The following is a 12,575-nucleotide window of genomic DNA, read 5'->3' on the forward strand; positions in this document are numbered from 1 at the left end:
AAAATCCAGCAAAACTATTGTTTTATTGAGAAAGACAGAAGAACAATGATATCTGGCATTGGCATGGTACCTTACCGTTATCACATTATCTTCACATTCTTTTATTTAATTCTGATGACAATCCATGAAGTTGACAGAGCAGATGCTATCATCCTTTTTTTTTTTTTGGTAGATGTGAAAAATAGAGGTTCGGGTTGGGTAAGGGTTTGGCCAAAGTCATGTGGCTGGGATTCAAATTTTCCAAATCTTAGGGTCCTGCTGGGTTGCCTGGGGACAGGACTGAGGGAGTCTGGAGACCACATGGTCAGGCATGGGCATGTGCCAGTCTATTCTCAGACGCTTAGAGGAGTTATCTTTGCTTCGTGAGACCAAAATCCAGAATAGGACATGTTCGCTTTCACAGTGGAATTTGGCTGTTTTGGCAAAAGTAATTGGTAAATTAATAGAGAAGACGATTCCATCTACTGGCCACATGTATAATGATAGAAGTGAGTCTTCCACCCCACCTGAAGCTGATCCGTGGAGTGGCGCTCTCTCCAGACCGAGCACACAGTGGATGTGGAGCAACAGATCTCTGGTCCCACCTATACCTTAAAACAGCAGTCCTCAGCCTTTCTGGCGTTAGGGACCAGTTGCATGGAAGACAGTTCTTCCACGGACAAGGAGGGGGGATGTGCAGTCAAACCTCAGAACTGATATTAATCTGTATTTGCAGCTGCTCCCCAGCACCAGCGTCACCGCCTCGGATCGTCAGGCATTAGATCCTCATGAGGAGTGCTCAGCCTTCAGCCTAGATCGCTCAGATGCACAGTTCACAGAAGGGTTTGCGCCCGATGAGAGTCAAACGCCACCACGGATCCGACCGAAGGCAGAACTCCGCTAGCCTGCCCTCACCTCCTGCTGGGCAGCCCAGCTCCTAACAGGCCCCAGACTGGTATCAGTCCACGGCCCAGGGGCTGGGGAACTCTGCCTTAAAAAGCCTACACTTCCCGATCTCTCTCTTCTCAGCTTTGCTCTCTTCAAAATGGCAGACTATGTATGGCAACTTCGTCCAGCCCATTAGGGCAGATGCCACGAGAACTGCTTCAGTGTCTTGAAGCAGTGAAGATCATGCAGAATTTTCTGTTCAGTCTATGTCATGATGAGCTGATCTAACTGAAAGGGGGCTCTAAGCTTAAATTCTTGCTGTTTCTACTATAGTTAAGACCCTTGACATTAGCCAGAAGACCCACATTTGCAAATGTCATTCTAGGATATGGCTTCTCCCACAAAATGCAGCAAATTATAACTAAAAAATTTAGGTGGCCCCTTCAAATCCTCAGTGGCTTTACGAATAGCGTACTGAAATCTTTCAACACACTAATTCAAATACATTTCTCTTGAGTTATATTTCTGTGGAGAATCATGTGTTTCCTGGGCCCATCTTCACATCAAAGGTCAATGCCTTCTCAACTTCTACTCAAGTTTTGTCTCTTTGTTGATAAGCAATTCTGGTGCAGGCAAGAGCCTTCCTCAAGTAGTGTGAGTAGTCACTCTTGTTTCTGAAAAGAGCCTAGAGTGGGCTACTGCCGCACAGATCAGAGTCACCACCAAATCCCCACTGCTGTCTTTTGAAGTGTCCATTTTCTAAATAAGCGTCCATTTTCAGCCTTACACGTCTTCACTGTACTCATCTGCTCCTTCCAGGGTAATTTTTCTCTGGTAATTTTCTACTGTAAAAGTAGAGATTTAAGAAGTTGTAGTCAGATGTGGTGTGTGACTGACAGCCCGGCTCTCTCCTGTTCATGCCCATTCTCCAGGAAGGGACCTCAGAAAAAGTACATGTGACTACATGTTTTGGACCTTCAGGGCTCCCTGAGAATGTTAAATCCATTGATCCCTGAGCCTGTCTGAATTTAAGCTTTTTGCTTTTAATGTTCCAGGGTTAACTTATATGAGTTTTAATGATTTTCACATTAATATTTTGGTCTGTGATCTTATGCACACTTATCTGTATGCTCATTTGATCTCAGTACATTGTAATTTAACCATTTTCTCCCTATAGGAATATGTTTTTCCTGTGCATTGATTACGAGACTGGATCCTCTCTGTGTATTCCAGATCACTTAGTGATTAAACAAGGCCTAGCAGAGCACCCAGCAAATGTAAGGTAAGTGTTGTTAATGAATGATTGTCATTCACAGTAGTTAGAGATATTGAGAGGTACCTGGTATGTTTTGGGGCCATATATCTCCAATACAATAAACCCCAATTCTTTATTCTAAGTTACTAAGGAAATCCCTAATCAAACCACCAAGAAATCTTAAAAAAAAATTCGAAGTGTCCTTCACTTAACATCTGAGTCAATGATCAAGTTATCAGCCATATGGTTTTTGACCCCTGATTCATAAAACCAAATTAATATGGCTAACTAACAGTTACTGAATATAATGAGCATGATGATTGTTTAGGTTGAGTCGGTGGATTAGTAAGGACTTTTGTTGTTGTTGCTATTGCTGCCAGTAATAGAAGCTCAATAACTAGCTTAAGGAAAACAAAGGAGTGGAGCACACAGTAGGTCTCATAGCTTGGAAAGGAGAGCGCTACAAGGAGAGCTCTTACAAGTGAAGGAAGAGCTGCCAGTCTGAGAGGCCTCGGGGCTCGCACAGTCTCCTGGAGGGTCTCTATTCCTGCCTCTCATCTCTAGTATCTCTGCTCCTCCTCTTCCCTTGGTTCTCCTGTAGACAGGCTCTTTCCACATACAGAGCATCTCCACCTTGGCATCCCCAGCAAAGGAAGAACACCTTCTTCTCTCATATAAATGTCCCAGGGAAGGACTCTAATTGGTCCTGCTTGGGTCACATGCCCAATCCTAGGGTCAAACACCGTTGACAACAGGACACGAGACTGCAGTTGACCAGGCTTCTGTCATGGACCCATTCCTTTGGCCAGTGAAGCAGGACTTATTTCCAGAAAGATCATGGGAAACCTTGCAAGGCAAAAAAGGAATGTTGCAATGGCCCATTAATATCCAAGAAAGTAATTCTAATAATAATGTGGGAAGACCATATATGTTGGGATTTATATTTATGACAGTGTACTCTGTATCAAGTGCTAAAAAGTAATGAACATATAAAAAGGTAGGAAAACTCTTCTCCTACACGTGTAATTTGTCCAAAATATCAGTGGAAAAATCCGTCACTCAACAATGAAACTCCATTGTCTGTAAATCCCACCATTAGCAATATTGTCTTTTGGCTTAACATGGAAGGCCCAAGGTGCTAGTTGTGACATTTAACCAGATTACCTCTAAAATCTCTCCAGCCCACGAGTCTATGAGCCCAATTAGACTCAAAACACCTCTGGAATAGTAGAAGATGCCATTACTTACGGCTTCCATTACTTACGAATACTGTATTATGGGCTCAATTGTCCCCCCTCCTCGAGCTTATACCTGGAAGTCCTAATCCCAAGTACCACAGAATGTGACTGTATTTGTATTTTGATAAGGTTTTTTAATTAAGGTAAAATGAGTTCATATTGGTGGGCCCTAATCCAAAATGGCTGATGGCTTATAAGTAGAAGAAATTTGGACGTACACAGGCATAGAGGGACAACCACATGAAGATTCAGGGAGAAGACAGCCATGGCAGGCCAAGGAGAGGCCTCCAAAAAAACCAATCCCATAGACATCTTGTTCTGGGATTTCCAGCCTCCAGAGCTGTAAGGACACAAATTTCTATTGTTCAAGTCCCTCAGTCTGTAGTATTTTGTTGTGGCTGCCCTGGCAAATTAATACAGGTAATCTCAAGTAAATCAAGAATTTCAAAGAGATGGTTAGGGGAAGACTTAGGTATGGGTGAGGCAAACTTGCTATGTGGAGTAGAGGAGAATTGTAGGTTCTTTTAAGGCTCTTTTTAAGGTAGTATCCCTCTGAGATTCAGGGGCCAGTATGAGAAATCTCATTAGCTGGAGTGCACTGATCAAGACGTAATAAATGGGTAAGAACTTAAGACAGGTAAGGATTGAGAAGTTTGCCCTCTTTGACATTTTGCCAGGGCTGAGCCTAAGGAGATTCTTTCTGGACATGGCTTTACAGTTGGCCAGCTCAGAGGTCACAGACATGACCTGTGGGGGCACCTATCTCCTGCAATGACCTTGGGCTTGCCCGGGCTCCTGATGTGTGGCCCTACTGACAGTTTTGGCGCTCTTCACATCCTGCCCTGGCCCTCAGCTTTGACAGTCAAATGGCAGAATGCCTGCTCCGTCTGGAAGGAAGATGGGCCAGCATGAGCTCCTGGCTCGCCACCCTTCTTTATAATACTCACCATCAGAGCTTCCTGCTGAGCCAAAGCTGCCAAGGCTCACAGGTCAGGACAGCTCAGTAGCCCAAGGCAGGGTGATGCGTGAACCTTCTGATTAGAGTGTTCTTGTCCTACCCAAGTCCTCTTCCTATTCTACCCGATATCGCTTCCTTTCCCCACCTGGGACCCACCTCCCTATGTCCAACCCGTCTTTGTTGTCATGGAAACCCTGCAACCGGCCTCCTTCCTAGGTCCAGATCTCCAGCTTTCACCAGCCTGGATGGATTTGCCTGAATCCTTATTCTCTCGAGCTTGTCGCTCTGCTGCTCTTAACTTAGCTCTGACTCTTGCTTTAGCTCTGACCTCTGCCCTCTGGCAAACCATCCTGGCAACCGCCAGCACTCAGGACCCACCGACCCACACTGCTACAGGACTATCCAGATTCCACCACAAAGCAGAACACACATTTGAAAAAAACACATCCACTCATCAAGAAATAGCCAACGTCGCATACCCACTGTACAAAAACCTGACATCAAAGGGAAAATATTTTCGTTAAATAGACTGATTGCTAAATGAACAGGGTTTGTGAAAAATCACATCTATTATATAGGACTTTTCAGTTCATAAGCTTCATAATATCCGATCATCACACTGGCAAAGCAGGCCCTAGAAGGCTGTTAGGATGAGATCTGGAAATTGCTTCATTATTGAATATTACAATGATATTTGCCAACATGGAATGTTTTGCGTGTGTATGCATTCACATAAAATTTCCAGCCACCATTGTTTATAGCCCAAATATATTAATATCTCCACGGAACAAATTCCAAGGAAAACAAATGAAATATTTAAATAACCCAATCACTGCAGACCTACTGAATACTGCACTTTACCTTCGTGTTCTTTTTTAAATTTTTATCACCCAGACCTTTTTTTTTTTTTTCAAATCAAACCGATAACGTCAAAAGATGAGAAAGGCTAAACTCAGGGAAATAAAGGAACCATAAATCAGGAAAACTTTGAAGCTGCTGGAAAGACACTTTAATTTTGTAGACAAAAGACTGCATTAAGGAGGAATAATGCAATAATCAAAGGTGAACGGATCTCTATTGTCTGGCATCTTCCTCTGTGGGAATTTTCCCACCCCTGACAGCTGAAAGGGGGGCAGCGGCGCCGAATGTGACTGCGCCTTTATTCTCTCACCCTTTTCCTCCCCGGCCCCTCCTCTCCTCCGTCAATAAATGTCTGCAATCATATTCTTGAGCTCCTGTGTGATTTCAAGGTTCATCTCTTCCATGCAGCTCAAACACTAATTATCCCAGCTGTAATTAGTAAGATAATTAAATACTGGCTCACTCATCACTCTACCTTGGGTCGGGTCGTGATTCTCCCAGAAGACCTTGAGCAGTTCCTCAAAGCTGATGTGTTCTGGCTGGTACACGACTCGGACGACTTCCGCATGGCCAGTTTTTTCTTGAAAGAAACAGAACGTACGACCCGAATTTACTGACAACATCAATTTATTGCAAGTTATTTGTTCTCACAAAAATCAACAGACAAAAGCCGAAATCCTGGACTCGAACGGTCTCATCCTAAGTCTCTGTCGCTGGCTCTTTTTCCATAAAAGCATGGAGTTCTCTTCCAGCGAGCTTCCTGGAATGATAACTTCTACATTGTGCTCTAATACGCATTTTTTTTTTTTTTTGACTTGATGAGAAAACAAACGTGGGTTTTCATTTTCCTAATCTCACTCTTATGGAACCTTACGGATCCAACCTGACATAGTACTCAAGATTTGAAACTCTGCGAAAGGGAATGAGCCAATTTATTTTTATCATCGCCCCATGCTATATGTAGTAAGCTCAGCTGCACCACCGTGAGATGGTGCCAGATAGAGAAACCTCTAAAAACAGGCTAATAACTCATTCACATGAGATAAATTAGTTAACGGAGGGACGTATTTGCTGTGCTGTTGACACTGAGGCAAGGGTCAGGTTCAAATACCCAGCGGGGCGGTAAGTGTTTTCTCAGCCTAATTCGTCTCTGTGGTACACAACTACTGCAGCAGATGTCTCTTGCAGGACCTGCTGCAAGCAGGCCCATTCTCAAAGGTGGTCTCCAACATTCGGTGGGTCGGGGAAGTGGGGGTTTGTAGTACTACTTGTACATATAAAATTCATGCCCTTAGGACATGGTAAATAATAAATCTCTCCATACTAAAATCATCTCTATATTCAAATTTGTTTTCTGTCTCTTTTTGGTCACCTTATGTGTAGTAAAGAATTACGTCTTGAGAAGTTTGGCTTCTGGGAGTTTCTGGGAGATAATCAACAACATGTCCAACAGAAACATCTTGTAGAAGGCAGGGGTTGGTGATAGTGGATCTTAGGATGGAGACAGCATCACCCAACAGTCATAGCGTGGGGGCTGCCCATGCCACAAAGACCAGTCATGTGAATGAGGGTGGGGGCTTTGGATCATGCAGTATCCGTTGGCCTAAAGTCCAAGCATGGGAGCCATCACTCAATCATGTCTACACAATGAAACCATAAAATCTCTGGACACTGATGCTCAGGTAAGTTTCTCTGGTTGGCAATACTCTCTGCATATTGTCACACATCAATGCCAGGAAGTTAACACATCCTTATTACATGAGAGAGAGGAGAACAGAAGCATCTGGAACCCTCCTAGACTCTGCCGTATGCATCTCTTTCTTTAGCTGATTTCGAGCTGTATCTTTTTCCTATAAGAAATCGTAATTATGAGTAGAAGAGTGTCCAGTGAGTCCTTCTGGCAAATTATCAAACATGAAGGTAGTTTGGGGAAACTCTTGAACTTGCAACTTAGTTTGCAAAAGTGTTTTCCCGTATGTTGGTTATCTCACTTTAATTTTCACAACTGTCCCACGGTATAGGTGGGGAAAGTGAAAGTCCCCACTTCACAAACTGGAAAACTGAGATACAAATAAGTTAGACTGGCCCAAAGGACACATAGCTAGTGAATTTCTGGGCCATAACCTGAAATAATACCTTCTGACTTCTTGTCCAGGGTTCTCTCCAGTACGTCAAAGGAAAGAAAGCAAGGCAAACATTTGGAACATAATGTCAGAAAAGAAATCTATTCTTTCTCTTTAATTTAATCTTTTGTAATATTTAAATTTCTTTCTGATTATAGAAACCATATTTTTTAATAATATGAAGCTTAAAAAATGTGAAGAGTATAAACAAGAAAATAAAACTTACCTAGACACCTGCCACATAAACACCAAAAATATTTTTATGCACTTTTTGGATGCATACCAGATGCACACACACACGCGCACACACACACACACAATTTGTTCCACTGTAATCATTATAGCACACTTTTCCCACTTACCAGCATATTGTATTTCCCCATGTCACTGAAATTTTTAGAAAACACTATTTATAATTACTATATAACACTCTATCAGATGGTTGTCCAACTACTTCTTCAATCATTCCCTGTCATTGAGCAATTAAACTAAAACACATTTTTATCTCTGAATGTAAATTTTTTTCCACATCTCTGAGTCTGCCTCAAGTCATACTTATATAAGTGGAATTTCTAAATCAATGTTTATAAACATTTTTAAATTATTGACGCCTGCTTCCAAGTTGTTTTTCAGTATGTTGATCCCATTTTCTCTCCCCATTGGCAGAATATTTGAGGACCAACCTCAACCACTATTTCAATGATTGGAATCTTTAGCAATTAATAGTATCCTATTGTTTTATTTAGAAAGAATTTAATATTAGTAAAGTAAAAAATAAATTTAATGGTTCCTAGCAATGTCAATTTCTTCTTTTCTCTAATTTTTGCCATGTCCTTTTTATACTGAGTTATTAAGTGATTATTCTATTAAACTTTTAGTGTTAATTTATTAGTCCATATAATTTTAATTCAAATACCACAGTCATTCAAGTTAGCATCTAAGCAGATTTTAGCCAACAGATATAAAAAGAATGACTATGGAGAGTTTAGGAAGAGATACAGTAGGTATAATAATTAAATTATTGTAAAACCACTTTTGATCTACTTTAATATCTTATTATTTTGTAGTTTGAAATGTTCAAATAAGAGATTCAACTACATAAGCATTACAACTCTTTGAATATTAAAAAAGCTAGGCTGGATTTGGTGGCTCAGCCTGTAATCCCAACACTTTGGGAGGCTGAGGCACGTAGATTATCTGAGCTAGCGGGTTCGAGACCAGCCTGGGCAACTTGGTGAGACCCCCGTCTCTACAATAAATCAAAAATTAGCTGGGCATGATAGCACATGCCTGTGGTTCTGGCTACTTGGAAAACCGAGGCGGAAGGATCACCAGAGCCCAGCAGGTCAATGCTGGGGTGGCCATGAGTGTGCCACTGCACTCCAGCCTGGACGACAGAGTGAGACCCCAACTCAAAAATTAAAAAAACTGCTGACAATATGTTATAAATATAACAAGTATATTTGACATGAAAAGCATTAAAACCATATTAGAAATACAAGCAAAAGATGTAAACAGGCTATTCACACAGGAAGAAATAAATGTAAATCACAACATGCAAAATGCCAACATTTTAAGTGACCAAACAAAAGTAAATAAATGCATATTAAAACATTGTCTTATCTCTTATTTATTTTGTAAAACTGCTTAACAGCATCCTAGTGTTGTTGAGGACACAGTGAAATAGTGCTCTTACCTGGCTAGTGACAGGGTCAAATTCTAAAATTCACTTTGAAGCCCCATGGGCATATGCAGTGAGAGCCACAGAGATGCTCATTCACCTTGATTAAGCGATCCAGGAGATCTACCTCAAAGGTATAACCCAAATAATAGAAAAGATATACACATGCACAGAAAATTCACTGCACCACTATTACAATGGTGGAGTACTGTAAGAAATACAAGTCAAACAAAAAGAAAGAAATGATGATAAAGCCACATGATGAAGTGGAAAGATGAAGCCATTAACATACCACACCCTAGCCCCAGTAAAAGCTGTTACTATTTAGTGAACAATAATTTAGCAGCCACTTTGCCTACTTGATGCCATTTAATGCTCACAACAATTTCCTTCCAATTTATATTCTATTGTGATAAGATGCACGTAAACTAAAATTTTACCATCTTACCCATTTTAAAGTGTACAGTTCAGTGATATTAAGAGCATTCACATTGCTGCGTGACCATCACCACCATCCATCGCCAGAAGCTTTTCACCTTGTGAAATTGAAACTCTGGACCCATTAAACACTAACTCCCCATTTCCCCTTCACCTAGCCCCTGCCAACCCCGTTCTTCTACCTTCTGTCTCTATAGTTTGATTACTCTGGACACCTCACAGAAGTGGATTCATAATCAGACATTCTTTGTCTTTTTGTGAATCATACATTATTTGTCTTATTGCACTTGGCATAACTTCCCCAAGGTTCATGCATATTGTAGCATGTGTCCAAACTTCCCTCCTCTTTAAGGCTGAATGGTGTTCCACTGTGTGTGTGTGTGTGTGTGTGTGTGTGTGTGTGTGTGTGTGTGTGTGTGTGTCAAGTTTATCCATTCACCTATAAACGGACACTTGGGTTGCCTCTGCCTCTTAGCTACTGTGAATACTGCTACAATGAGCATGCTCTACAAATACTGCTCACAACAATTTTGCAAGAGAGATGTGATCCCCATTTTGCAGACATGGAAACCAAGGTCTCACCACAAATTTTCTCACACAACATCCCACGGCCAGGAAGTGGCAAGAACCAGTCATAAGCCAAGCAGTTTTCATTCTATGACCCTGAGCCAGGAGAAACCCGAGGCCACCAAGTGACAGCAAATGTCACACCCAGATGAGAAATCACAGCTATGTGGCAATTGAAGCTGAAGCTGTCAAGAACATTTCACAGGGTTAGGCTCTTCTTTTGTGACAGCAATATAGGGTCAGGGAAGATTTCCACTCACCCACAAACACTTTCAGACATAATCTGCCACTGACATTATTTGTGGAGAGGTTTAAAGAAGCTTGGTTGTTTAAGTGAAACTACCACCATTCAAATTCAAGATCCATTTGCATTGACAAACAGCACAGAGATGCCCTTGCCAAACTCACCTTTAAGTTTCTTTACTTTATTTCTCCAAAGTAAAAGAACCTGTGTAAAAATACACAGTGCAAATGATCAAAAGGATTAAGGGACTCAGAGCCACTTAAAGAAATGCCCACGCTTCACAGGAACTAGCCAACGTGCTAGGCTAATTTCATTCCAGCGACCAATCTGCAAACACTTTCTTGTGCTCCCAGAGATAAAAGGCCATATCTTAAAAATACTTCAAGCTGCGTCTTCACATCGCATCGTGCAAATAGCGTGATAGATGTGATGTGCAAACACGCTTGTTAACAATTCACAGCAGCATTACAGATGCTTTAACGTTGTTGTTCCAAAGTATCTTGAAAGGGAAGATGAAAAGGATGAACGTTCTCTCTGGGCATCTCCCTCTGCTGCCGAACCCCATACCCCCAGCAGAAGGTGAACAAAAGCAGAAGGTCAGTTATGGGCAGCCGTTCCTCCGAAGACAAAACATCCAAGAAGGGACATATGGGCAAGTTCTGGGGGCAGAAAAATCCGGCATTCTGGTGTCACCTGGCCACATGAAAGCCAACTTATCCCTGGGACTGGTGGTTTCAAAGAGACCCCCAAGATAAGTCAGCCCATCTCAGAGTCCCATCCCATGGGGAAAAATGCTACCTCCAATTCTTCCAGGTTAGAGCGATCAGTTTTTGCTACTGTTGGGCTGGTGAGAAGAGAAGAAGAGAGTGGGGAGCTGCCCAGTAGCTGAGAACAGAAGGGACAGGGGTGAGCTTTGGTGAGAGGCTGAGCAGGTGGGGAGAGGGCAGTGCTGGGTGCCAGGGAGGGGCACCCCATTGGGAGCCAGACTGCAGGCTGGCTTCTTGGCTCTGCCACTTGGCAGCTGTGTGACCATGGCAGGGCCAGAGAAGGGCCAAGCTGGTCCAAACCACAGCGCCCTGGGAAATATGTCATGCCTTTCCGAGGGCCCCACATTCATGCCCGGAGGCCTTTTATCTATCTGACCGCTCTAGGCCTCAGTTTCTTCACTTGCAAAAGAAGGGATTTGTGCCTGGCACATGAAATATGGTCTAAACATGTCTTATATTATTTTCAGATGTATTATTGTAACTATCCTCTCATCAGCTGTGATGGGGTGAGGAAAAACTGGCATAGAAGTCACAAGAAGTACCTTAAACCATTGTCCTAACACGCTGTTTATCTACTTTTCTGACTGTGATCCTTGGTGTCCTACTTTTTTGCATGGGAATAAAAACAGCCTCTGAGACAAAATAGGGATTAAATGGGGTCATATGTGGGAAAGTATCTGGGAAGGGTAGAGCTCCCTGTACATGAAGATGAGGCTTCTATTGTTATTACCCTTTTGTGTTTCCTTACACTGGACACCTCCCCCGTCAGGGCTCAACCCGGGAGAAAATACATGATGAAAGGTAGCTTCCGTCTTGGCCAGGCACAGCGGCTCATACCTGTCATCCCAGCACTTTGGGAGGCCAAGGCTTGAGAAACACTTGAGCCCAGAATCTTGAGACCTGCCTGGGCAACTTAGCGAGAACTTGTTTCTACAAAACAAAAAAACAAAAAACAAAACCAAACCCCAAAAATTAGCCAGGCACGGTGGTGCACACCTAGTCCCAGCTTCTCAGGAGGCTGAGGCAGAAGGATCTCCCGTGCCCAGGAGGCTGAGGCTGTGGTGAGCTGTGATTGTGCCACTGCACTCCAGCCTGGGTGACAGAGTGAGATCTTGACTTAAAAAAAAGAGGCCTCCTTCTTATCAGAGTCAATTCTATCCTTGTGTCTGGATGATTTCATTCGTTCATTCATTTACTCATTCAGCCATCCCAGAAGTATTGGTTAAGCGTGCATAACTGGTGAGCTGGGTGCTGAGGTTGCTTTACACTCCTGGGGACACATCTTGGCTTTGATGGGGCCTCAGCCCGGGCTTCAACCGCACCCTGGACGAACCCAGACTCTTACTCTTTTGATGAAGCAGCAGAGAAGATTACATTTCTCAAATGCGATGACCCACTTTAGAATCAGAAATAAAAAGCCAGGTTTAAGAAGCAAATATTTCATCCAGGCAAAAAGACGCCTCCGGAAGCAGGGCTCCAGGAGCAGCCTCTGAGGCTGGAATCCTGCCTCCCTCGAGAGGCTGTTTCCTCCTGGTGCCAGGCCAACAACTTCCTCTAAACAGAATCTTTGTCCATC

General features: G+C 42.7%; 1 protein-coding gene across 1 annotated transcript in view; it reads right to left on the minus strand.

Annotated features, from left to right (window-relative positions):
• MSRA (methionine sulfoxide reductase A) overlaps positions 1–12,575 on the minus strand; it is a gene marked incomplete at its 3' end in the record, with an annotated part of 260,139 nt that overhangs the window by 26,616 nt on the left and 220,948 nt on the right. The window contains exon 4 of the mRNA XM_008061481.2: positions 5,655–5,759. Within this exon, the coding sequence (XP_008059672.2) occupies positions 5,655–5,759 (105 nt within the window). The remainder of the gene's footprint in view (positions 1–5,654; positions 5,760–12,575) is intronic.

Source organism: Carlito syrichta, unplaced genomic scaffold, assembly GCF_000164805.1.
Source record: "Carlito syrichta isolate Samal-C Ts95f unplaced genomic scaffold, Tarsius_syrichta-2.0.1 Scaffold305281, whole genome shotgun sequence".
NCBI lineage: Eukaryota > Metazoa > Chordata > Mammalia > Primates > Tarsiidae > Carlito > Carlito syrichta.